The 27,299-nt window shown below is 40.5% G+C and overlaps 3 protein-coding genes across 3 annotated transcripts in view; 2 read left to right on the forward strand and 1 right to left on the reverse strand.

The window, feature by feature from the left end:
* The first annotated feature begins 287 nt into the window (after positions 1-287).
* On the forward strand, positions 288-3,949 carry LOC129865522 (antigen LPMC-61-like). Its single transcript, XM_055938388.1, has 2 exons — positions 288-302; positions 3,425-3,949. The coding sequence occupies exons 1-2, from the start codon at positions 288-290 to the stop codon at positions 3,947-3,949; spliced, it is 540 nt and encodes a 179-aa protein (XP_055794363.1).
* A 420-nt stretch (positions 3,950-4,369) lies between these two features.
* On the forward strand, positions 4,370-9,542 carry LOC129868062 (peptidyl-prolyl cis-trans isomerase A-like). Its single transcript, XM_055941693.1, has 6 exons — positions 4,370-4,710; positions 6,560-6,590; positions 6,707-6,795; positions 7,053-7,149; positions 7,683-7,758; positions 8,918-9,542. The coding sequence occupies exons 1-6, from the start codon at positions 4,549-4,551 to the stop codon at positions 9,051-9,053; spliced, it is 591 nt and encodes a 196-aa protein (XP_055797668.1). The 5' UTR covers positions 4,370-4,548; the 3' UTR covers positions 9,054-9,542.
* Positions 9,543-17,358: 7,816 nt separating this feature from the next.
* The window catches only part of LOC129868123 (zinc finger CCHC domain-containing protein 24-like), a 60,418-nt gene continuing 50,477 nt past the window's right edge, over positions 17,359-27,299 (reverse strand). The window contains exons 3-4 of the mRNA XM_055941820.1: positions 26,325-26,489; positions 17,359-24,806 (exon numbers count right to left, since the gene is read on the reverse strand). Coding sequence (XP_055797795.1) covers positions 24,693-24,806; positions 26,325-26,489 — 279 coding nt within the window. The 3' untranslated portion in view covers positions 17,359-24,692. The remainder of the gene's footprint in view (positions 24,807-26,324; positions 26,490-27,299) is intronic.

Below are 27,299 nucleotides of genomic sequence, written 5' to 3' on the forward strand. Positions count from 1 at the left end.
GGAAAAAAATCTCTTCTTGGCATTTTTTTTTGGGTGACCCTTCTCTGTAATTTACTTTGACCTCTTTTGTTACTTAAGGGGGACTGGGACAGCTATGTTTGGCCTACATTGTTCATATTTAGCCTACGTGTACTAGTCTATCACCTGGGTATCTGAGGTGCTACAACTGTTAAGAAAAAAGAATGAGATTGAGGAAAATACCGGGGGAGGGGTGAAAAGGGGATCCAAACTCAAACAGATTGTAACCAAATCCATAGTTTGGGCATGTTGTTTTTAATGAAATCTAAATGGTACAAGCTAAGGTGAAAATGTGGCCATTTGTCTCTATGTTTGTACATTGGATGTACAATCATTTCATATTCTAAAAAAACTGGTCAGAAAAAAATCAAAGGAACTAATTGTGATTTTTAGTCTTGCAGAATTATTGTATGTAGTTAGATGATGTGACAAGCTAATATTTATCTAATAAATATGTATTCAGATGATATCTGTATGCCATTGTTTTCTTGTCGTCAATTATTTTTCTGGATTATAAACAGAGTTGAGGCTGAGGCCCACTCTAGCTCGCTATACCATATACCAGGAGGACCCATACCTGTTACCTGTATGTCTATTTGATTTAAAAATAAATATATAGATAATGTAATGTTAATTATTTGTTAAATATTAACTCTGATGATAATTAATTTTGGTACTGTCCATATGTAGCTTGTTTCATATACCATATAGTAGGTAGGAGGACCCAGGATGTGAGTAGGTAGATGTAACTGCCAAAACGACAACATAAAGTGGATGGGGGGGGGGGGGGCATTGCCATGCTAGCAAAAAATTATGGCCTGTCCAGCATTTTTATATGTGACCCTAACCATTACCTCAGGAACCTCACCTGTGTGGAAGCACCTGCTTTCAATATACTTTGTATCCCTCATTTACTCACGTGTTTCCTTTATTTTGGCAGTTAGCTGTATGTCTATTTGATTTTAAAATAAATATATAGATAATGTAATGTTAATTATTTTGTTAAATATTAACTCTGATGCTAATTAATTTTGGCAATGTCCATATGTAGCTTGTTTTTGGTCACAGGTCCAGGAATGGCTGAAGAATTGCAACATTTACTTGGAGCTAACTCTTCAGATAGCAATACTGGGTGATCTGAAAAGTCATAGTCAATCAATCAATAATATAATAATACTTAAGCAAAAAATGTTTATTTTTAATTTACAATCTGTAAGAAACAATGAGAATTAAACGATTCAGACCTATTGTGAAGCATCACAGCACAGTTGAAAAATATATGGCAAATAGAAATCCAATATGGATGGTGTTAAGAGATAGATGGGAGGGGTTGAATGGAGCTGAAGGTTGGGACTAATAACAACAAGATAACAAATGTAAAATATACTGTGTCTGTAAAATGTATATAGGTTCAGAAATGTTGTGAAACAGCACAGTTAAAAATATATGGCAAATAGAAATGAAACTGGATGGACATCAGAAGGACAGGAGTAAAAACAAACAAAATATAACTACTGTAAAATACTGTGCCTGTAAAATGTATATAGTATGTACAGTGGCGATTTTAGCATATACATCTTGGTGGGGAAAATAAAAAATATTGTGGGATGCATGCCAGCAAAGCCACTACACAACACTAAACAATACATTAATTGCACTATAACAGTGACAAACGATGCCCACAAACTGTTAGGGCCTACATAAAACTGTCCCAACAGGAGTCACAACACCTTACCACTGCTACACCTGGCTATCAGCGGAGCCTTGTCTGGCAGCGAAACAGTTCATTCAGCCTCATTTACTGCCTTTAAAAAAAAAACATAGCTGATATAGCTGACTTGCTTAAACAAATGAGGTTTCTACTGAGATGTACAAACTATGGCATAAGGGGACGACAAGCGGATAGGAGGCAATCCGTAATTTCGATTAAGACATTAATGAGCGAGCGACGACGGACACAGTCAATATAACTATTTGTTCAGCACTTTTGAAATGTACAGCGACAGAATTCAGAACATGCTCTTACAGACCCTGTACAGTCGTGGCCAAAAGTTTTGAGAATGACACAAATATTACTTTTCACAAAATCTGCTGCCTCAGTTTGTATGATGGCAATTTGCATATACTCCAGAATGTTATGAAGAGTGATCAGATGAATTGCAATTAATTGCAAAGTCCCTCTTTGCTATGCAAATGCACTGAATCCCCCCCCAAAGAACATTTCCACTGCATTTCAGCCCTGCCACAAAAGGACCAGCTGACATTAGACTGATATTCTGCAAAAGGTACAGGGGTTGGACTGCTGAGGACGAGGTTAAAGACCTTTTCTCTGATGAATCCCCTTTACGATTGTTTGGGGCATCCGGAAAAAAGCTTGTCCGGAGAAGACAAGGTGAGCGCTACCATCAGTTCTCTGTCATGCCAACAGTAAAGCATCCTAAACCATTCATGTGTGGGGTTGCTTTTCAGCCAAGGGAGTGGGCTCACTCACAATTTTGTCTAAGAACAGCCGGGAATAAAGAATGGTACCAACACATCCTCCGAGATCAACTTCTCCCAACCATCCAGGAACAGTTTGGTGACGAAGATTGCCTTTTCCAGCATGATGGAGCACCTTGCCATAAGGCAAAAGTGATAACTAAGTGGCTCAGGGAACAAAACATCGATATTTTGGGTACATGGCCAGGAAACTCACCAGACCTTAATCCCATTGAGAACTTGTGGTCAATCCTCAAGAGGTGGGTGGACAAACAAAACCCCACAAATTCTGACAAACTCCAAGCATTGATTATGCAAGAATGGGCTGCCATCAGTCAGGATGTGGCCCAGAAGTGGCGGATTTGCCAGGGCGGATTGCAGAGGTCTTGAAAAAGAAGGATCAACACTGCAAATATTCACTCTTTGCATCAACTTCATGTAATTGTCAATAAAAGTCTTTGACACTTATGAAATGCTTATAATTATACTTCAGTATTCCATAGTAACATCTGACAAAAATATCTAAAGACACTGAAGCAGCAAACTTTGTGGAAATTAATATTTGTGTCATTCTCAAAACTTTTGGCCACGATTGTACATTATACTGTATATACAGAAGTATGTGGACTCACCTTCAAATTAGTGGATTCGGCTATTTCAGCCACACCCGTTGCTGACAGGTGTATAAAATCGAGCACAGAGCCATGCAATCTCCATAGACACACATGTAATATAGCTTTCTCGTGTTCTTCAAATGTCTATGTCGTGTGTGTTTTTTGTTTTACTTTATTTTATAGTACTACGGATATTGAGTCATTGTTGGGAAAGAGCTTGCAAGAAAGACATTTCACTGTATTTGTGCACGTGACAAACTTTAATGAGCAGCACAGAGTCGTGGGTCACTGCACACATGGAGCGTGCCTGAAAGTGGGAGGATCAACAGAAGTGGGAGGATCAACGGAAGTGGGAGGCTCAACAGAAGTGGGAGGCTCAACAGAAGTGGGAGGATCAACGGAAGTGGGAGGATCAACAGAAGTGGGAGGCTCAACAGAAGTGGGAGGCTCAACAGAAGTGGGAGGATCAACAGAAGTGGGAGGCTCAACAGAAGTGGGAGGCTCAACAGAAGTGCGAGGATCAACGGAAGTGGGAGGCTCAACAGAAGTGGGAGGCTCAACAGAAGTGGGAGGATCAACAGAAGTGGGAGGATCAACAAAAGTGGAAGAATCAACAGAAGTGGGAGGATCAACAGAAGTGGGAGGATCAACAGAAGTGGGAGGATCAACAGAAGTGGGAGGCTCAACAGAAGTGGGAGGCTCAACAGAAGTGGGAGGCTCAACAGAAGTGGGAGGCTCAACAGAAGTGGGAGGATCAACAGAAGTGGGAGGATCAACAGAAGTGGGAGGATCAACAGAAGTGGGAGGCTCAACAGAAGTGGGAGTATCAACAGAAGTGAAAGGATCAACAGAAGTGGGAGGATCAACAGAAGTGGATGTATGGAAAGCGAAACAGCTAATTGGGCAGATTTTTTTCCACTCAAGACCGTTTTGCGTTGTTGATTGGGCTGCACGACGAGTCAAGTGTTGACAACTGGCATTTTAGCTAAGCCTAATCCTTTTCCTAACCTTAACCTCATTCACCTAACCTGCTACGTTAGTTCTCTTAAACCTGCTATGTAAACATTAAGCTGACCCCCAATGCACCTAGCTATGCCCGGTCTAACCAATAACGGAGCTCAGATGTGACACCTGTCGCTGTTGATCCACCCACTTACTTTGTAACGGCCACTTTCCCGACACACTCCAAGTATGCAGGAGCCTATCTATACTCACAGCACAGCCCTGGTTGCCAGAGAACACAAATGCGCAGCACAGCGAAATGCTGATTCCTAGTTGGCATTAATGCGCAGCACAACGCAACGCTTATTCCTTTAAACACCACACTGCCCTTGATATTCTTCTGAACTTCCTCTTTGCCGTCAGCTGTGTATGTAAGTGCCTTGCGTGAAAGTTCACTCCATCTCAAGTGAATTTTGTGTTAACACGTTGCGTTGAAATGCTACTTAACGCTTTGTCGAGTCGGATAAAGCTCATTTCAGGATGTTCGTTGGCGTTTACCGCCGCCCGGATGTATTCTGCTGGCCCGGCAGCCACTAATCCGGTTGTCTACTTTGACATTGCTGCAGACAACCAGTCCCTCGGGAGAGTAACCTTCGAGGTGAGTTCAACTATCTTGATCCGCGAGTTGCGTAACTATACAAATGTGCTTTCTGATTGTTTAGGGCTCGGCTTTTGAGATAACGGGTAGCCTGTCCATTGGTATCATGAGGTGCACTAGGACTGGACTAGGCTACTTTGACAACATGCTGCAACTTGTAACCAACGTGGAAAAACACTCGAGTTAAAACACAATGAATTAACATGCCAGCTCTGCAACCTTACTGTAGGTCTATTGTATTAACGCTGCATTCAACGGACTACATCACCACGGACAATATCACCACGGACTAGACTATATCACAACGGACAATATCACCACGGACTAGACTATATCACAACGGACAATATCACCACGGACTAGACTATATCACAACGGACTATATCACAACGGACTATATCACAACGGACTATATCACAACGGACTATATCACAACGGACTATATCACAACGGACTATATCACAACGGACTATATCACAACGGACTAGACTATATCATAACGGACTATATCACAACGGACTAGACTATATCATAACGGACTAGACTATATCATAACGGACTAGACTATATCATAACGGACTATATCACAACGGACTAGACTATATCACAACGGACTAGACTATATCACAACGGACTAGACTATATCACAACGGACTAGACTATATCACAACGGACTAGACTATATCACAACGGACTAGACTATATCACAACGGACTAGACTAAATCACAACGGACAATATCACCACGGACTAGACTATATCACAACGGACAAGATCACCACGGACTAGACTATATCACAACGGACAATATCACCACGGACAAGACTATATCACCACGGACAATATCACCACGGACTATATCACAACGGACTATATCACAACGGACTATATCACAACGGACTATATCACAACGGACTATATCACAACGGACTAGACTATATCATAACGGACTATATCACAACGGACTAGACTATATCACAACGGACTAGACTATATCATAACGGACTAGACTATATCATAACGGACTAGACTATATCACAACGGACTATATCACAACGGACTAGACTATATCACAACGGACTAGACTATATCACAACGGACTAGACTATATCACAACGGACTAGACTATATCACAACGGACTAGACTATATCACAACGGACTATATCACAACGGACTAGACTATATCATAACGGACTAGACTATATCATAACGGACTAGACTATATCATAACGGACTAGACTATATCATAACGGACTAGACTATATCACAACGGACTATATCACAACGGACTAGACTATATCACAACGGACTATATCACAACGGACTATATCACAACGGACTAGACTATATCACAACGGACTAGACTATATCACAACGGACTATATCACAACGGACTAGACTATATCACAACGGACTATATCACAACGGACTAGACTATATCACAACGGACTAGACTATATCACAACGGACTAGACTATATCACAACGGACTATATCACAACGGACTATATCACAACGGACTATATCACAACGGACTATATCACAACGGACTATATCACAACGGACTATATCACAACGGACTATATCACAACGGACTATATCACAACGGACTATATCACAACAGACTATATCACAACGGACTATATCACAACGGACTATATCACAACGGACTAGACTATATCACAACGGACTAGACTATATCACAACGGACTAGACTATATCACAACGGACTAGACTATATCACAACGGACTAGACTATATCACAACGGACTAGACTATATCACAACGGACTAGACTATATCACAACGGACTAGACTATATCATAACCAATGCTATTTTTTATTTTGCAGCTGAATGCTGATGTGGTACCAAAAACAGCAGGTATAGTGTGGGGGGGAACGATTCAAAATTCAATAATGTGACATCATACTTTGTATTCATAGACTACGTCCTGTTGTGATGGGTAAACAAAACCTTTTTGTGTTTTTGTCCCTCAGAGAACTTCAGAGTCCTGTGCACAGGAGAAAAGGGCTTTGGCTACAAAGGGTCCGTCTTCCACAGAGTCATCCCTCAGTTCATGTGCCAGGTAGGTAGGCCTAACGACTGTTATGGGTTATGTCATTTATTGGGGTAAAGCATGACCTTTCTGTCTGTCTGTGTCTGTCTCTGTCTCTCTCTGTGTCTGTCTGTCTCTCTCTGTGTCTGTCTGTCTCTCTCTGTGTCTGTCTGTCTGTCTCTCTCTGTTTCACTCACTCCCTCACTCACACAGGGCTAAAGCATGACCTCTGTCTTCCACAGGCCTGTGCTCGACCCCTCTAAATGTGTCTCTATTCATCTCTATAGGGAGGAGACTTTACTAATCACAATGGAACCGGAGGGAAATCGATCTATGGAACCAAATTCGAAGATGAGAACTTCAAGCTGAAGCACACAGGACCTGGTAATTATTAATTCCCCTTTTTGGTAAATGGTGTGCACAAAAATGTTTGAAGTTATGTTTCGTCTCAACCCTTAGGTGGCAGCATTGCACTGCCCATATTTCAATGAGAGCTTAACAGCAAAATGAACCCAATGTGGTCTAGCAGGAATGATGAATTGTCTCGGGTTAACACAGCCATAAGGAATCAATTGACCAAATGTTACTTTTTCTTTGTGTTTTTTTGATGATGGCTAATTAAGCAATGCCTCGTGTCAGGGCTGTTCAATCCTGATCCTAGAGGGCCACTTCTGGTTTTCATTCTCTCCTTCTAATCAGGGACTGATTCAGACCTGGGACACTGGGGGTGTGTTATTAACTACCAGGTAGAAGCAAAAACCAGAACCGGAATTCAACAGCCCTGTTTTAGATCGATTAACTTAATATTGTCATAGTAACTCTCTTTACCCAAATGCAACTTGGCTTGTCTTCAGCTGTGCAGTGTCTCAGCTAACAGGCGTTACAAAATGTAATGTGCTGTTTCTTTGTCCGTTTAGGCATTTTGTCAATGGCCAACGCTGGGCCCAACACCAACGGCTCTCAGTTCTTCATCTGCACCGACAAGACAGAGTGGTACGTACAGACAGACAGACCTTTCAAGACAGAGTGGTACGTACAGACAGACAGACCTTTCAAGACAGAGTGGTACGTACAGACAGACAGACCTTTCAAGACAGAGTGGTACGTACAGACAGACCTACCTTTCAAGACAGAGTGGTACGTACAGACAGACCTACCTTTCAAGACAGAGTGGTACGTACAGACAGACCTACCTTTCAAGACAGAGTGGTACGTACAGACAGACCTACCTTTCAAGACAGAGTGGTACGTACAGACAGACCTACCTTTCAAGACAGAGTGGTACGTACAGACAGACCTACCTTTCAAGACAGAGTGGTACGTACAGACAGACCTACCTTTCAAGACAGAGTGGTACGTACAGACAGACCTACCTTTCAAGACAGAGTGGTACGTACAGACAGACCTACCTTTCAAGACAGAGTGGTACGTACAGACAGACATACCTTTCAAGACAGAGTGGTACGTACAGACAGACCTACCTTTCAAGACAGAGTGGTACGTACAGACAGACATACCTTTCAAGACAGAGTGGTACGTACAGACAGACCTACCTTTCAAGACAGAGTGGTACGTACAGACAGACATACCTCCTTTCAAGACAGAGTGGTACGTACAGACCTTACTAGGGCAAACCATGGCCCATAGTAGAGCTGGGACGATAAACTGAAAACATTTTTACTGATATTATTATGTACAATAATTATCCTATACTAAAGAAATGTGAAGTTTGAAATATGTCTGCTAATTTAGACAATCGATAACTACAAAGTTCAAAGTAATAGAAATTCAGGTCGTACCAAAAGTAACTGAGGTGCACGTTGATAGATGTATCGTGTTATTTATCGTTGTGTTTAATCAGTCAATTTATGGTGCTGTGGATTTTCCCCTCCATGTTGCCCAGCTCTAGCTCATAGTCATTAAGAATCTCAGAGGTAGAACTGCTGATTTAGGATCAGTTCTGGCTTTTTTTAGATCATAAACGACACATATTATATTGACTGGGGCCTGATCCTAGATCAGTACTCCAACGCTGAGACGTTTCATGAACACAGTACTTACCCATACCATTATGACTCTTTACCCAGTCCGGGAGGGAAAGTGATAATAAACTTATTTTTTTTCTTCTTTAAAAAACATTTCTTCTCCTCAGGTTGGATGGCAAGCATGTTGTGTTTGGCAGTGTGACCGAGGGACTGGATGTGATCAGGAAAGTGGAGGCGTTCGGATCCCGTTCTGGGCGTACAGCCAAGAGGATCACCATCGCAGACTGCGGAGAGCTTAAGTAGTGTGTGTGTATATAGTGCGCACCTTTTTGACCCAGAGCCTAAATAGTGCACTATAGAGGGGAGCTGGTATGGAGTAGGTGTGATGGGTTCTTAACCCTCAGCTACTCTGATATCAATGTGAAATAATCTACAGTGGATCTACTGTTTACAATACAGACTGGAACATGGGCTGTGTTTTACACAGGCAGTCCAATTTTTATTGGTAAAAGATCGGAGCTCATTGATCAAAAAAAATAGCAATTATTAGCAAATTGATCCGAATAGGACTGCGTCTTTAAACCCATCAATTGTGTCTGTATGGCATGTTGACAAGTGTTTGTTTTTTCAGGGATATTATGTCAAACACTGTTTTAGTGGGGGAAAAGGGAAAGTTTGACCTTATTCTGTGGTTGTTCTTTTTGATAAAGTTTTCAACTACCCACTTACTGGGCCAGTGCTAAGCCATCTCATTCAATGTGAACGTATCCAATAAACAAGTTGATGCCTGTGCGTACGTCTCAGTTAACCAGTTTGTCTGTTAAAAAAAAGAAGAAAAAAAAAAAGAAGACAATGATTCTAGAAAGCCTAAATTGTTTTGTAACAGGGACTGACAGTAACATCTGGAATAAGCGTCATACATTTTTACATAATGTCAGATGGTTTTTGGCATTTGTGTGTTTTCTTCGCCTTCATACTTTTCTTGCTCCAGCACATTTTCACAAGTAAATTCTGGCAGTGTGGTGCCAGGACAGCAACCTATCCCTCAATGTGAGCAAGACAAAGGATCTGATCGTGGACTACAGGAAAAGGAGGGCCGAACAGGCCTCCATTAATATCGATGGGGCGGGTTGAGAGTTTCAAGTTCCTTGGTGTCCACATCACCAACGAACTATCATGGTCCAAACACACCAAGACGGTCCTGAAGAGGGCACGACAAAACCTATTTCCCCCTCGGGAGAATTAAAAGTTTTGGCATGGGTCCCCAGATCCTCAAAGTTCTACAGCTGTACCATCGAGATCATTCTGACCGGTTGCATCACCGCCTGGTACGGCACCTGCTTGACATCTGACCGTAAGGCTCTACAGAGGATAGTACGTACGGCCCAGTACATCGCTGGGGCCAAGCTTCCTGACATCCAGGACCTCTATACTAGACCGTGTCAGAGGAAAGCGATAAAATTGTCAGACTCCAGTCACCTGAGTCATAGTTTTTTTTTCTGCTACTGCACGGCAAGCGGTACCGGAGCACCAAACCTACGTAAGACCAAAAGGCTCCTGAACAGCTTCTACCCCCAAACCATAAGACTGCTGAACAATTAATAAAATGGCCACCGGACTACTTACATTTTTTTTGTGTTTATTTGGTAAATATTTTCTTAAACAGTGCAGTTCAAGAAGAGTTAAGGGCTTGTAAAGTAAGCATTTCACGGTAAGGTCTACACTTGTATTCGGCACACGTGACAAAGTTTCATTTGAAATTCAGAACCTTAAAAAGGTTGGATGGAAACCTGGTTAATGACAGATATTCAATCTGTGTTGTAAACTGGAAGAAAACTAAATTATACAACAAGTTTGATCTATTTGGATACAAATATCCCTCAAAGTACAACAGAAACTCTGTTTCAGATCGACTAAGAGCAAACGAGGCACATTGTGCTGTTGGTTTAAAGAGTTGTATTACCCTTCACAGTTCCGTTAGAACACCTTCACAGTTCCATTAGAACACCTTCACAGATCCATTAGAACACATTCACAGTTCCGTTAGAACACCTTCACAGTTCCATTAGAACACCTTCACAGTTCCGTTAGAACACCTTCACAGTTCCGTTAGAACACCTTCACAGTTCCGTTAGAACACCTTCACAGTTCCGTTAGAACACCTTCACAGTTCCATTAAAACCTTCCCATTTCTACAGTACATCTACATTTGAGGCTATAGGATCTAGCCTGGTCCCAGATCTGTTGTCTCCTTCTAAAGCCTGGTCCCAGATCTGTTGTCTCCTTCTATAGCCTGGTCCCAGATCTGTTGTCTCCTTCTATAGCCTGGTCCCAGATCTGTTGTCTCCTTCTATAGCCTGGTCCCATATCTGTTGTCTCCTTCTATAGCCTGGTCCCAGATATGTTGTCTTCTTCTATAGCCTGGTCCCAGATCTGTTGTCTCCTTCTATAGCCTGGTCCCATATCTGTTGTCTCCTTCTATAGCCTGGTCCCAGATCTGGTGTCTCCTTCTATAGCCTGATCCCATATCTGGTGTCTCCTTCTATAGCCTGGTCCCAGATCTGTTGTCTCCTTCTATAGCCTGGCGCCAGACCTGTTGTCTCCTTCTATAGACTGGTCCCAGATCTGTTGTCTCTTTCTAAAGCCTGGTCCCAGATATGTTGTCTCTTCTATAGCCTGGTCCCAGATCTGTTGTCTCCTTCTATAGCCTGGTCCCAGATCTGTTGTCTCCTTCTATAGCCTGGTCCCAGATCTGTTGTCTCCTTCTATAGCCTGGTCCCAGATCTGGTGTCTCCTTCTATAGCCTGGTCCCAGATCTGGTGTCTCCTTCTATAGCCTGGTCCCAGATCTGGTGTCTCCTTCTATAGCCTGGTCCCAGATCTGGTGTCTCCTATTCCCTGGTCCCAGATCTGTTGGTGCTTTTGCCAATTGTTGTCATAATGTCATTGTTAAGCCAAGGATTTGGCATGGTGGCACAAACAGACTGGCAACAAACAGACTGGCCACACACACTGACCAACTGATTAATGGACTGCTGAATGTATATTTGTTTCTCTGCTCTTTTCCATATTACGTCTGTCTCTGATCAGCTACACAGGAAATGGCTGGAAACATCCAATAGTAATATATGGAGCCTTAGAAATAAGGTTTATGAAATCAATAACTTGCTGACATCAGATAACATTCATATATTATCCATTTCTGAGACTCACTTAGATCATTTATTTGATCATACATCAGTAGCAATACAAGGATATAACATCTATAGAAGATACAGGAATGCTTATGGGGGAGGTGTTGCTGTATATATTCAGAGCCATATCCCTGTAATGCTTATGGGGGAGGTGTTGCTGTATATATTCAGAGCCACGTCCCTGTAATGCTTATGGGGGAGGTGTTACTGTATATATTCAGAGTCATATCCCTGTAATGCTTATGGGGGAGGTGTTACTGTATATATTCAGAGCCACGTCCCTGTAATGCTTATGGGGGAGGTGTTGCTGTATATATTCAGAGCCATGTCCCTGTAATGCTTAGAGAAGATCTTATGTCCAGTGTTATTGAAGTGTTGTGGTTGCAGGTTCACTTGGCTCATCTACAGCCTTTTCTTTTGGGGTGTTGCTATAGGCCACCGAGTGCTAACAGTCAGTAACTAAATAATATGTGTGAAATGCTTGATAGTGTATGTGATGTAAACAGAGAGGTCTACTTTTTTGGGGACCTGAATATTGACTGGTTTTCATCAAGCTGTCCGTTCAAGAGGAAGCTTCTCACTAACCAGTGCCTGTAATCTGGTTCAGGTTATTAACCAACCTACCAGGGTGTTTAACAAGAGGAAGCTTCTCACTGTAACCAGTGCCTGTAATCTGGATCAGGTTATTAATCAACCTAACAGGGTGTTTACAAACACTACAGGAGCAAGATCATCCACATGTATTGATCACATCTTTACTAATACTGTAGAGCTTTGTTCTGAAGCTGTATCCGTACCCATTGGATGCAGTGATCACAATATAGTGGCTATATCCAGGAGAGCCAAAGTTCCAACAGCTGGGTCTAAAATAGTGTATAAGAGCTCATACAAAAGATTTTGCTGTGGCTCTTATGTGCATGATGTTAAATACGTGTTGGTTTGATGTGATGAGGAGCATCCAGACGCTGCACTTGATGAATTTATTAAATTGCTTCTTCCAATTATTGATAAACATAAACCTGTTAAGAAACTGACTGTTAGATCTGTTAAGGCTCCGTGGATTGATGAGGATTTTAAAAACGGTATGTTTGAAAGAGATGTGGCAAATAAGACTGGCTACACATCTGACTGGCTGATTTACTGCAAATTAAGAAATTATGTGACTAAACTCAACACAAAGAAGAAGAAAGTATATTATGAAGCCAAGATCAATGATATAAAGAATGATTGAAAAAAAAAGCTTTAGTGCTTTAAATGAAATTATGGGCAGAAAAACAAATTCCACTCTATCTTTCATCAGATCAGATGGCTTATTCATCACAAAACCATTTGATGTTGCCAATTATTTTAATGATTACCTCATTGGCAAAGCGGTCAAACTTAGGCAGGAAATTCCAACAACGAACAGTGAGCTGTAATATTCATGCATAAAAATAATGAATGAAAAGCATTGCAAGTTAGAATTTTGTAAAGTTAGTGTGGGAGAGGTGGGAAAATGATTGTTATCGATCAATAAAGACAAACCTCCTGGCATTGACAACTTAGATGGAAAGCTGCTGAGGATGGTACCTGACTCTATAGCCACTACACTTTCAGCACGCTTATAGAGAAAGGCACTCAACATGTACTGCACTGACACAAATGACTGATGATTGGTTGAAAGAAATTGATAATAAGAACATTGTGGGAGCTGTACTGTTAGATTGCAGTGCAGACTTTGATATTATTGACCATAACCTGTTGTTGAAAAAACTTGTGTGTTATGGCTTTTCAACCTCTGCCATATCGTGGATTCAGAGCTATCTATCTAATAGAACGAAAATGGAAGCCTCTCTAATGTCAAACATGTAAAGTGTGGTGTACCGCAGGGCAGCTCTCTAGGCCCTCTACTCTTTTCTATTTTTACCAATGACCTGGCATTAAACAAAGCATGTGTGTCCATGTTTGCGGATGATTCAACCATATACGCATCAGCAACCACAGCTAATGAAGTCGCTGAAACCCTTAACAAAGAGTTGCAGTCTGATTTGGAATGGGTGGCCAGTAATAAACTGGTCCTGAACATCTCTAAAACTAAGAGCATTGTATTTGGTACAAATCATTCTCTAAGTTCTAGACCTCAGCTGAATCTGGTAATGAATGGTGTGGCTGTTGAACAAGTTGAGGAGACTAAATTACTTGGCATTACCTTAGATTGTAAACATATAGATTCAATGGTTGTAAAGATGGGGAGAGGTCTGTCCGTAATAAAGAGATGCTCTGCCTTTTTTGACACCACACTCCAAAAAGCAAGTTCTAGTTTTGTCTAATCTTGATTATTGTCCAGTCGTGTGGTCCAGTGCTGCAAGGAAAGACCTAGTTAAGCTGCAGCTGGTCCAGAACAGAGGCACGTTTTGCTCTTCATTGTAAACATAGTGCTGATATAAATACTATGCGTGCCAGTCTCTCTTGGCTAAGAGTTGAGAGACTGACTGCATCACTTCTTGTTTTTATAAGAAACAATGTGTTGGAAATCCCAAATTGTTTGCATAGTCTACTTACACACAGCTCTGACACACACACTTACACCACCATACATTCCACCAGGGATCTTTTCACAGTCCCCAAATCCTGAACAAATTCAAGAAAGCTAACAGTATTATATAGAGCCATTATTGCATGGAACTTCCTTCCATCTCATATTGCTCAAATAAACAGCAAACCTGGTTTCAAAAAACAGATAAAGCAACACATCACGGCACAACGCCTCTCCCGTTTGACCTGGATAGTTTGTGTGTATGCATTGATATATAGGCTACGTGTGCCTTTTTTTTAAATGTATGTAGTTCTGTCCTTGAACTGTTCTTGTCTGTTGATGTTCTGTATTATGTCATGTTTCATGTTTTGTGTGGACCCCAGGTAGAGTAGCTACTGCTTTTGCAACAGCTAATGGGGATCCTGATAAAATACCAAATATGATCACTTATCTCTAGTTAAACTTCCTTCCAATCCAAACATTCAGGAAGTAATGCATGCACATGTAACCTATCCTATAACTGTAGGTACATTCAGGAAGTAACCTATCCTATAACTGTAGATACATTCAGGAAGTAAAGCATACACATGTAACCTATCCTATAACTGTAGGTACATTCAGGAAGTAACCTATCCTATAACTGTAGATACATTCAGGAAGTAACCTATCCTATAACTGTAGATACATTCAGGAAGTAACCTATCCTATAACTGTAGATACATTCAGGAAGTAAAGCATATACATGTAACCTATCCTATAACTGTAGGTACATTCAGGAAGTAACCTATCCTATAACTGTAGATACATTCAGGAAGTAAAGCATACACATGTAACCTATCCTATAACTGTAGGTACATTCAGGAAGTAACCTATCCTATAACTGTAGATACATTCAGGAAGTAAAGCATACACATGTAACCTATCCTATAACTGTAGATACATTCAGGAAGTAACCTATCCTATAACTGTAGATACATTCAGGAAGTAACCTATCCTATAACTGTAGATACATTCAGGAAGTAACCTATCCTATAACTGTAGATACATTCAGGAAGTAAAGCATACACATGTAACCTATCCTATAACTGTAGGTACATTCAGGAAGTAACCTATCCTATAACTGTAGATACATTCAGGAAGTAACCTATCCTATAACTGTAGATACATTCAGGAAGTAACCTATCCTATAACTGTAGATACATTCAGGAAGTAAAGCATACACATGTAACCTATCCTATAACTGTAGATACATTCAGGAAGTAACCTATCCTATAACTGTAGATACATTCAGGAAGTAAAGCATACACATGTAACCTATCCTATAACTGTAGGTACATTCAGGAAGTAACCTATCCTATAACTGTAGATACATTCAGGAAGTAAAGCATACACATGTAACCTATCCTATAACTGTAGATACATTCAGGAAGTAACCTATCCTATAACTGTAGATACATTCAGGAAGTAAAGCATACACATGTAACCTATCCTATAACTGTAGATACATTCAGGAAGTAACCTATCCTATAACTGTAGATACATTCAGGAAGTAAAGCATATACATGTAACCTATCCTATAACTGTAGGTACATTCAGGAAGTAACCTATCCTATAACTGTAGATACATTCAGGAAGTAACCTATCCTATAACTGTAGATACATTCAGGAAGTAACCTATCCTATAACTGTAGATACATTCAGGAAGTAAAGCATATACATGTAACCTATCCTATAACTGTAGATACATTCAGGAAGTAACCTATCCTATAACTGTAGATACATTCAGGAAGTAAAGCATACACATGTAACCTATCCTATAACTGTAGGTACATTCAGGAAGTAACCTATCCTATAACTGTAGATACATTCAGGAAGTAACCTATCCTATAACTGTAGATACATTCAGGAAGTAAAGCATACACATGTAACCTATCCTATAACTGTAGGTACATTCAGGAAGTAACCTATCCTATAACTGTAGATACATTCAGGAAGTAACCTATCCTATAACTGTCGATACATTCAGGAAGTAAAGCATATACATGTAACCTATCCTATAACTGTAGGTACATTCAGGAAGTAACCTATCCTATAACTGTAGATACATTCAGGAAGTAACCTATCCTATAACTGTAGATACATTCAGGAAGTAACCTATCCTATAACTGTAGATACATTCAGGAAGTAAAGCATACACATGTAACCTATCCTATAACTGTAGGTACATTCAGGAAGTAACCTATCCTATAACTGTAGATACATTCAGGAAGTAACCTATCCTATAACTGTAGATACATTCAGGAAGTAACCTATCCTATAACTGTAGATACATTCAGGAAGTAAAGCATATACATGTAACCTATCCTATAACTGTAGATACATTCAGGAAGTAAAGCATATACATGTAACCTATCCTATAACTGTAGATACATTCAGGAAGTAAAGCATATACATGTAACCTATCCCATAACTGTAGATACATTCAGGAAGTAACCTATCCTATAACTGTAGATACATTCAGGAAGTAAAGCATATACATGTAACCTATCCTATAACTGTAGGTACATTCAGGAAGTAACCTATCCTATAACTGTAGATACATTCAGGAAGTAAAGCATATACATGTAACCTATCCTATAACTGTAGATACATTCAGGAAGTAAAGCATATACATGTAACCTATCCTATAACTGTAGATACATTCAGGAAGTAAAGCATATACATGTAACCTATCCTATAACTGTAGATACATTCAGGAAGTAAAGCATATACATGTAACCTATCCTATAACTGTAAATTCATTCGTTCTACTAGGTGGGAGGAAACATTTTATTTCATACAAAGCACATAAAAAGTTAAAAACAAGTAAATAATCTTGTCAACAAAGAGAATAGACAATGCAGCATTAAAAATAGTTTTATTTCATATAGCACTGTGGTGAATAACTATCTAGTTTTTGGTGCGAAAAGAGGCTATCATATATAATTATATTATATAAGACAATTTGCATTTATAATACCATTAGAGCTTCAATATGACATTGGGTTTAACAAAAACTCTTGTCAAATACATATTTGGAATGGTAACATAGATACCGTCCACAATAAGCACATATTTTCACAGATAACAATATATAAGGCACTTACTTGTTAATGCAAATAAGATATTCCTTCTACAAAATAATCAACAAAACCATTATAATGAATTTTCATTATAGATATTCAAAAAAGTATGTACCATCCTTTAATACCGATACTAATTATACAGATTATACTAATTATACAGATTATACTAATACAGATTATACTAATACAGATTAGACTAATTATACAGACTATACAAATTATACTAATTATACTAATACATATTATACTAATACATATTATACTAATTATACAGATTACACTAATTATACAGATTATACTAATACAGATTATACTAATTATACACATTATACTAATTATACAGATTGTACTAATTATACAGATTATACTAATACAGATTAGACTACTTATACAGATTATACTAATACCGGTTATACTAATACAGATTATACTAATTATACAGATTATAGTAATTATACATGAATATTTCCTTCTTCATCCTTCTTCAATATTTCCTTCTTCAAAATCACATTTCAGAAAACCTATATTTTTCCATGAATTATTCCTGTAAAATACATCAAACATAACAGAAAGCAGACTTATCAAATGAACCCATTTAAATGTTTAGAAAATAATATCAGAATAATAAATGTAGGAAAGGTGGTGTTTAAAATAGAAATATTAACTGTATGATTGACAGGATCTAAAATAAGAGATCTGAGTCAACTTGAATGAATCAATGAATTGATTCAAATGAATCATGTGCAGTTGTTTGGTTCTGTTTTCATAAAGGTATTGCACAGAAACGTTTCTGTCAGACAACACTCAGAATACATTTCATATACAGTGCCCTCAGAAAGTATTCAGACCCCTTGACTTTTTCCACATTTTGTTACGTTACAGCCTTATTCTAAAATGGATTAAAATAGTTTTTTCCCTTATCAATCTACACACAATACCTCATAATTACAAAGAAAAAAACAGGCTTTTAGACATTATCACATTTACATACACAATATCACATTTACATAAGTATTCAGACCCTTTACTCAGTATTTTGTTGAAGGACCTTTGGCAGCGATTACAGCTTTGAGTCTTCTTGGGTATGACGCTACAAGCTTGGCACACCTGTATTTGGGGAGTTTCTCCCATTCTTCTCTGGAGATCCTCTCTGGCTCTGTTAGGTTGAATGGGGAGCGTTGCTGCACAGCTATTTTCTGGTCTTTACAGAGATGTTCGATCGGGTTCAAGTCCAGGCTCTGGCTGGGCCACTCAAGGACATGCAGAGACTTGTCCCGAAGGCACTCCTACGTTGTCTTGGCTGCGGAATCAGGGCCGTTGTCCTGCTGGAAGGTGAACCTTCACCCCAGTCTGAGGTCCTGAACCCTCTGGAGCAGGTTTTCATCAAGGATCTATCTGTACTTTGCTCCGTTTATCTTTGCCTCGATCCAGATTAGTCTCCCAGTCCCTGTTGCTGAAAAACATCCCCACAGCATGATGCTGCCACCACCATGCTACACCGTAGGGATGATGCCAGGTTCCCTCCAGACGTCACGATTGGCATTCAGGCCAAAGAGTTCAATCTGGGTTTCATCAGACCAGATAATCTTATTTTTCATGGTCTGAGAGTCTTTTAAGTGCCTTTTGGCAAACTCTAAGTGGGCTGTTATGTGCCTTTTACTGAGGAGTGGCTTCTGTCTGGCCACTCTACCATAAAGGCCTGATTGGTGGAGTGCTGCAGAGATGGTTGTCCTCCTGGAAGGTTCTCCCATCTCCACAGAGGAACTCTGGAGCTCTGTCAGGGAGGTGACCAAGAACCTGATGGTCACTCTGACTAAGGCCCTTTTCCCCCCGATTGCTCACTTTTGCTGGGCGGCCAGCTCTATGAAGAGTCATGGTGGGTCCAAACTTCTTCCATTTAAGAATGATGGAGGCCACTGTGTTCTTGGGGACCTTCAATGCTGCAGAATTTTTTTGGTACCCTTCCCCAGATCTGTGACTTGACACAATCCTGTCTCGGAGCTTTACGGACAATTCCTTCGACCTCCTGGCTTGGTTTTTGCTCTGTCATGCACTGTCAACTGTGGGACCTTATATAGACAGGTGTGTGCCTTTTCAAATCATGTCCAATCAATTGAATTTACGACAGGTGGACTCCAATCAAGTTGTAGAAACATGTCAAGGATAATCAATGGAAACAGGATGCACCTGAGTTCAATTTCGAGTCTCATAGCAAAGGGTCTGAAAACTTTTGTAAACAGGTATCGGTTTTGTTTTTTTATACATTTGCAAAAAAATAAAAACCTGTTTTGCTTTGTCATTATGGTGTAGTGTGTATTGTAGATTGCTGATGATGTACTTTAAAAAAAAAAACATTTTAGAAAAATCTAGTGTAATGAAATATGGAAAAAGTCAAGGGGTCTGAATACTTTCTGAAGGCACTGTGTGTACATTTTGACGCACAGCAGTCTCGTAAGATATGGTTCTGACCCATAGCAGTCTCGTAAGATATGGTTCTGACCCATAGCTGTCTCGTAAGATATGGTTCTGACCCACAGCAGTCTCGGAAGATATGGTTCTGACCCACAGTAGTCTCGTAAGATATGGTTCTGACGCACAGCAGTCTCGTAAGATATGGTTCTGACCCACAGCTGTCTCGGAAGACCTGATTTTGACCCACATCAGTCTCGGAAGATATGGTTTTGACCCACATCAGTCTCAGAAGATATGGTTTTGGCCCATAGCGGTCTCAGAAGATATGGTTTTGGCCCATAGTGGTCTCAGAAGATATGGTTTTGGCCCATAGCAGTCTCGGAAGATATGGTTTTGGCCCATAGTAGTCTCGTAAGATATGGTTTTGGCCCATAGCAGTCTCGTAAGATATGGTTCTGACCCATAGCAGTCTCAGAAGATATGGTTTTGGCCCATAGCAGTCTCGGAAGATATGGTTTTGGCCCATAGCAGTCTCGTAAGATATGGTTCTGACCCATAGCAGTCTCAGAAGATATGGTTTTGGCCCATAGCAGTCTCGGAAGATATGGTTTTGGCCCATAGCAGTCTCAGAAGATATGGTTTTGGCCCATAGCAGTCTCGAAGATATGGTTTTGGCCCATAGCAGTCTCGTAAGATATGGTTCTGACCCATAGCAGTCTCAGAAGATATGGTTTTGGCCCATAGCAGTCTCGTAAGATATGGTTCTGACCCATAGCAGTCTCAGAAGATATGGTTTTGGCCCATAGCAGTCTCGTAAGATATGGTTCTGACCCATAGCAGTCTCAGAAGATATGGTTTTGGCCCATAGCAGTCTCGTAAGATATGGTTCTGACCCATAGCAGTCTCAGAAGATATGGTTTTGGCCCATAGCAGTCTCGTAAGATATGGTTCTGACCCATAGCAGTCTCAGAAGATATGGTTTTGGCCCATAGCAGTCTCGTAAGATATGGTTCTGGCCCATAGCAGTCTCAGAAGATATGGTTTTGGCCCATAGCAGTCTCGTAAGATATGGTTCTGACCCATAGCAGTCTCAGAAGATATGGTTTTGGCCCATAGCAGTCTCGTAAGATATGGTTCTGGCCCATAGCAGTCTCTGATAAAAAACATACAGTAACTAGTCTATGTTCTATATTTCCAACGAAACATGTTAGATGTAAGATAATAAATATATAAACAGGTAATGTGAAATCCAGGTCTGACATCGTTATAATCCTTTTTTTTAGTTAATTCACATTTGATAAGATATGCTGTTGACCCCAACAACATACTCCACTTCACTTGAGCCAGGATTCAATCAAATGTGCTGTTGTCGATAAGTGCATTGCACCGTTGACAACGCCCCTTTAATTAATTAAAGGCAAATTTCCCCGACATTAACGGAGATCTCATTCACGGTAAACGGTGCGGATGACCACTCAAGCGTAAATTACTTTTAAAAGTCAAGTGCTATGTGTTTATTGACAACACGCCTTTGATGGAATCCCGTCCTTGGTTATTTTAAAAAGTGAAATGAATGAACACATCTACATAAAGTAAAACCTGAAGCATTACTCAAGTACTAGTACAGGTACAGTTGAAGTTGGAAGTTTACATACACTTTAGCCAAATACATTTAAACTCAGTTTATCACAATTCCTGACATTTAATCCTAGTACAAATTCCCTGTCTTTGACCAGTTAGGATCACCACTTTATTTTAAGAATGTGAAATGTCAGAATTATAGAAGAGAGAATTATTTATTTCAGCTATTATTTCTTTCATCACATTCCCAGTGGGTCAGAAGTTTCCATACACTCAATTAGTATTTGGTAGCATTGCCTTGAAAATGTTTAACTTGGGTCAAAAGTTTCGGGTAGCCTTCCACAAGCTTCCCACAATAAGTTGAGTGAATTTGGCCCATTCCTCCTGACAGAGCTGGTGTAACTGAATCAGGTTTGTAGGCCTCCTTGCTCATGCTTTTTCAGTTCTGCCCACACATTTTCTATAGGGTTGAGGTCAGGGCTTTGGGATGGCCACTCCAATACCTTTACTTTATTGTCCTTAATCCATTTTGCCACAACTTTGGAAGTATGCTTGGGGTCACTGTCCATTTGGAAGACCCATTTGCGACCAAGCTTTAACTTCCTGACTGATGTCTTGAGATGTTGCTTCAATATATCCACATAATTTTCCCACCTCATGATGCCATCTATTTTGTGAAGTGCACCAGTCCCTCCTGCAGCAAAGCACCCCCACAACATGATGCTGCCACCCCCGTGCTTCATGGTTGGGATGGTGTTCTTCGGCTTCCAAGCCTCCCCCTTTTCCTCTAAACATAAAGATGGTCATTATGGCCAAACAGTTCTATTTTTGTTTCATTAGACCAGAGGACATTTCTCCAAAAAGTATGATCTTTGTCCCCCTGTGCAGTTGCAAACCGTAATCTGGCTTTTTTATGGCGGTTTTTGAGCAGTGGCTTCTTCCTTGCTGAGCGGCCTTTCAGGTTATGTCGATATAGGACTCGTTTTACTGTGGATCTAGATACTTTTGTACCTGTTTCCTCCAGCATCTTCACAAGGTCCCTTGCTGTTGTTCTGGGATTGATTTGCACTTTTTGCACCAAAGTACGTTCATCTCTAGGAGACAGAACGCGTCTCCTTCCTGAGCGGTATGACGGCTGCATGGTCCCATGGTGTTTATACTTGCGTACTATTTTCTGAGGTATTGGCTGATTTCTTTTGATTTTCCCATGATGTCAAGCAAAGAGGCACTGAGTTTGAAGGTAGGCCTTGAAATACATCCACAGATACACCTCCAATTGACTCAAATTATGTCAATTAGCCTATCAGAAGCTTCTAAAGCCATGACATCATTTTCTGGAATTTAACCAAGCTGTTTAAAGGCACAGTCAACTTAGTGTATGTAAACTTCTGACCCACTGGAATTGTGATACAGTGAATTATAAGTGAAATAATCTGTAAACAATTGTTGGAAAAATTACTTGCGTCATGCACAAAGTAGATGTCCTAACCGACTTGCCAACACTATAGTTTGTTAACAAGAAATTTGTGGAGTGGTTGAAAAACGAGTTTTAATTACTCCAACCTAAGTGTATGTAAACTTCCGACTTCAACTGTTATAACAAATTACTAAATGAATGAATCCTGTAAACACAGAGGCTGCGTTTAGACAGGCAGCCCAATTTTGATATTTCTTTTCACTAATTGGTCTTTTAACCAATCAGATCACCTCTGAGAAAAAGATTTGGCGTAAAAAGATCTGATGTGATTGGTCAAAAGACCTGTCTAAACCCAGCCGTAACAGATGTCACTTAAGCCCCATTTATACCTGGTTCTAACGTGCATCCTTTGTCCTGATCTTGTCCACGTTCTGATTGTGTCAACATTTTCAGACGGGTGTAGACGATTAAAAGACGCATTGGGATCTGATTGGGATCAGATCTTCCCGACCACGTCTCGAGGTAGTCAACCATTTAAAATCGGCAGTATCCCGCCTTCTAAAATAATTCACAGGTGGCACCATTGACTTATGGCATCGATTTGTGTCTTAAAATAAATAAATAAATACTACTTTGAAAGAACGGCTGTCCGAATCACGAGGATACAGTGAGGAACCAGGAAATCTGGTCACAATGCGGACACAGTGGACGGATATGATACATTTTAATACCGCGTGTAGACATATTTTCAGAAAATGTGAGCACAATCAGAATGCGGACAACATCAGGACAAAGGATGCATGTTAGTGCCAGGTATAAATGGGGCTGGTGTTATAGCTTGACATTGGGTAGGTAGGCAGGAGCTACTACGCTGGACAGCGATATCATCATAAAACACACACAAGGTTTGGGGTCAATTCCACTTCAATTCAGGAAGAAATTAAATCCTGAATAGACTTAGTGAAATGGAATTGTCCGCAATTCACACATGTAGGGAACAGAGAAACAGGTCAAATGTTTTTTTATAGTACAACAGAGTATGACGGTTGATCAGGCCTATTTTAGTGAGATATACACAACACATTAGATGAGCGTCAACTCTTCATTAACCACTGGAGGGTTAAGTCAACGTAAGGCCAGGGAAGTGAACCAGGGAAGTCAACTAAAGGCCAGGGAAGTGAACCAGGGAAGTCAACGTAAGGCCAGGGAAGTCAACGTAAGGCCAGGGAAGTCAACTAAAGGCCAGGGAAGTCAACTAAAGGCCAGGGAAGTCAACTAAAGGCCAGGGAAGTCAACTTAAGGCCAGGGAAGTCAACTAAAGGCCAGGGAAGTCAACATAAGGCCAGGGAAGTGAACCAGGGAAGTCAACTAAAGGCCAGGGAAGTGAACCAGGGAAGTCAACGTAAGGCCAGGGAAGTCAACTAAAGGCCAAGGAAGTCAACATAAGACCAGGGAAGTCAACTAAAGGCCAGGGAAGTCAACTAAAGGCCAGGGAAGTCAACTTAAGGCCAGGGAAGTCAACTAGGGAAGTGAACTTGACTTCGGGGTGAAGTTTAACCCTACTGTAGGTAGATATCTAGGATCAGCTTCCCGTCCCCCAGACCTAACCTCAAACATTAGTGTAGAAAATGCTAAACTGAACCAAGATCAGTGTCTAGGGGGCAACTCCGTGAACTTGTGGCTAGATAACGACAGGTTATTATTGCACGCGACGACAGTAGTAGCCGAGAACCTTGCATTTTTCACACAGGTGCTGTGGGTGCTCCTTGCTCTGGTCTGAAACATCTAGCCCGTCGGGTTTCCCCAGAGGTCTCTACACAGAGAAACACAGGTAACACGGAGCTATTTAAAACACAGAGAAACACAGGTAACACGGAGCTATTTAAAACACAGAGAAACACAGGTAACACAGAGCTATTTAAAACACAGAGAAACACAGGTAACACGGAGCTATTTAAAACACAGAGAAACACAGGTAACACGGAGCTATTTAAAATACAGAGAAACACAGGTAACACGGAGCTATTTAAAAACACAGAGAAACACAGGTAACACAGAGCTATTTAAAACACAGAGAAACACAGGTAACACGGAGCTATTTAAAATACAGAGAAACACAGGTAACACGGAGCTATTTAAAATACAGAGAAACACAGGTAACACGGAGCTATTTAAAATACAGAGAAACACAGGTAACACAGAGCTATTTAAAACACAGAGAAACACAGGTAACACGGAGCTATTTAAAATACAGAGAAACACAGGTAACACGGAGCTATTTAAAACACAGAGAAACACAGGTAACACGGAGCTATTTAAAAACACAGAGAAACACAGGTAACACGGAGCTATGTAAAACACAGAGAAACACAGGTAACACAGAGCTATGTAAAACACAGAGAAACACAGGTAACACGGAGCTATTTAAAACACAGAGAAACACAGGTAACACGGAGCTATTTAAAATACAGAGAAACACAGGTAACACGGAGCTATTTAAAATACAGAGAAACACAGGTAACACAGAGCTATTTAAAACACAGAGAAACACAGGTAACACGGAGCTATTTAAAACACAGAGAAACACAGGTAACACGGAGCTATGTAAAACACAGAGAAACACAGGTAACACGGAGCTATTTAAAACACAGAGAAACACAGGTAACACGGAGCTATTTAAAACACAGAGAAACAGGTAGCACGGAGCTATTTAAAATACAGAGAAACACAGGTAACACGGAGCTATTTAAAATACAGAGAAACACAGGTAACACGGAGCTATTTAAAACACAGAGAAACACAGGTAACACGGAGCTATTTAAAAACACAGAGAAACACAGGTAACATGGAGCTATTTAAAACACAGAGAAACACAGGTAACACAGAGCTATGTAAAACACAGAGAAACACAGGTAACACGGAGCTATTTAAAACACAGAGAAACACAGGTAACACGGAGCTATTTAAAACACAGAGAAACACAGGTAACACACTTTATATGAAGCTACTTAAAAACACAATGTATTCAACCTTTTTTATTTATCCAGGGTCCCATTGACATCAGAGGACCTCTTTTACAAGGGAGTGGCCACCGATATAGAGTTTATAAGTAGTTTACAAAGGGTTCATTATTAGTTTATGTTTATAAATCAGTAATAAACACTTCAAAGTTACACAATCAGTTGAAATAATGTCCTTGAGCCAATAGAACAATTGGATGGAGGTGTGTCATGGTAGCCTGGTCTCATATGTAGCCCTATATGCAAGACAACACAAACAGATCTGGGACCAGGCTAATATCATGGATAATAAACCAAATGGAAGTATTTACCTGCTTGTGAGGGTAAACGTTGATGTGGCACTTGATACATTCTTGTCCCATGTTGGCCCAAGAGTTCCCGCTCATCCACTTCCTCTTGCATTTAGGGCATTTGTATTCCCCAAAACATCTCTTCTTGCCCTGATATGGGGTCTGGCCTTCCCCTTTTGGCCGAGCCTGGAGACAAAGCAAATAGAAGCATTGCATCGAATTTACAGATGAAACCGACATCAAATGGTCATATTGTATTTCATGGTAGTTTACAGAGAGAAGTCTCTGTGCACAGCAAGACCTCTACATCCAGGTGCTGCTTTTGGCAGATACAACTAGTACCCAGAAAAACAGTGTAAAAACTGCTCACTGTAAAAATAAAAAATGAATAAAAAAACAGGCGACCGACCTTCACGTCTATAAGTGTCATTCGACGTGTCGTTTGCTGTGAATCAACTAACAAATGTTTCACATACGACTTTCTTCAGTGTCACTGAATGACAGTGGCATTACGACAACTGAAGTTACGACCACTGACGTTACGACCACTGGCGTTACGACCACTGACGTTACGACCACTGACGTTACGACCACTGACGTTACGACCACTGACGTTACGACCACTGACGTTACGACCACTGGCGTTACGACGACTGGCGTTACGACCACTGGCGTTACGACCACTGACGTTACGACCACTGACGTTACGACCACTGACGTTAATACCACTGACGTTACGACCACTGACGTTACGACCACTGACGTTACGACCACTGACGTTACATTTTAGCAGCCACTCTTATCCAGAGTAACTGATGTTACGACCACTGACAGTGTTTTTACATTTTAGCGGCCACTCTTATCCAGAGTGACTTGCAGGAAAGTGAAGTGCCTTGCTCAAGAGCACATCGACATATTTTTCACCAAGTCGGGTCAGGGATTCCAACCAGCGACCTAGGTGAAGTTACGACCACTGACTATATATTAAAAATATAT

Source organism: Salvelinus fontinalis, chromosome 1, assembly GCF_029448725.1.
Source record: "Salvelinus fontinalis isolate EN_2023a chromosome 1, ASM2944872v1, whole genome shotgun sequence".
Classification (NCBI taxonomy): Eukaryota; Metazoa; Chordata; class Actinopteri; order Salmoniformes; family Salmonidae; genus Salvelinus; species Salvelinus fontinalis.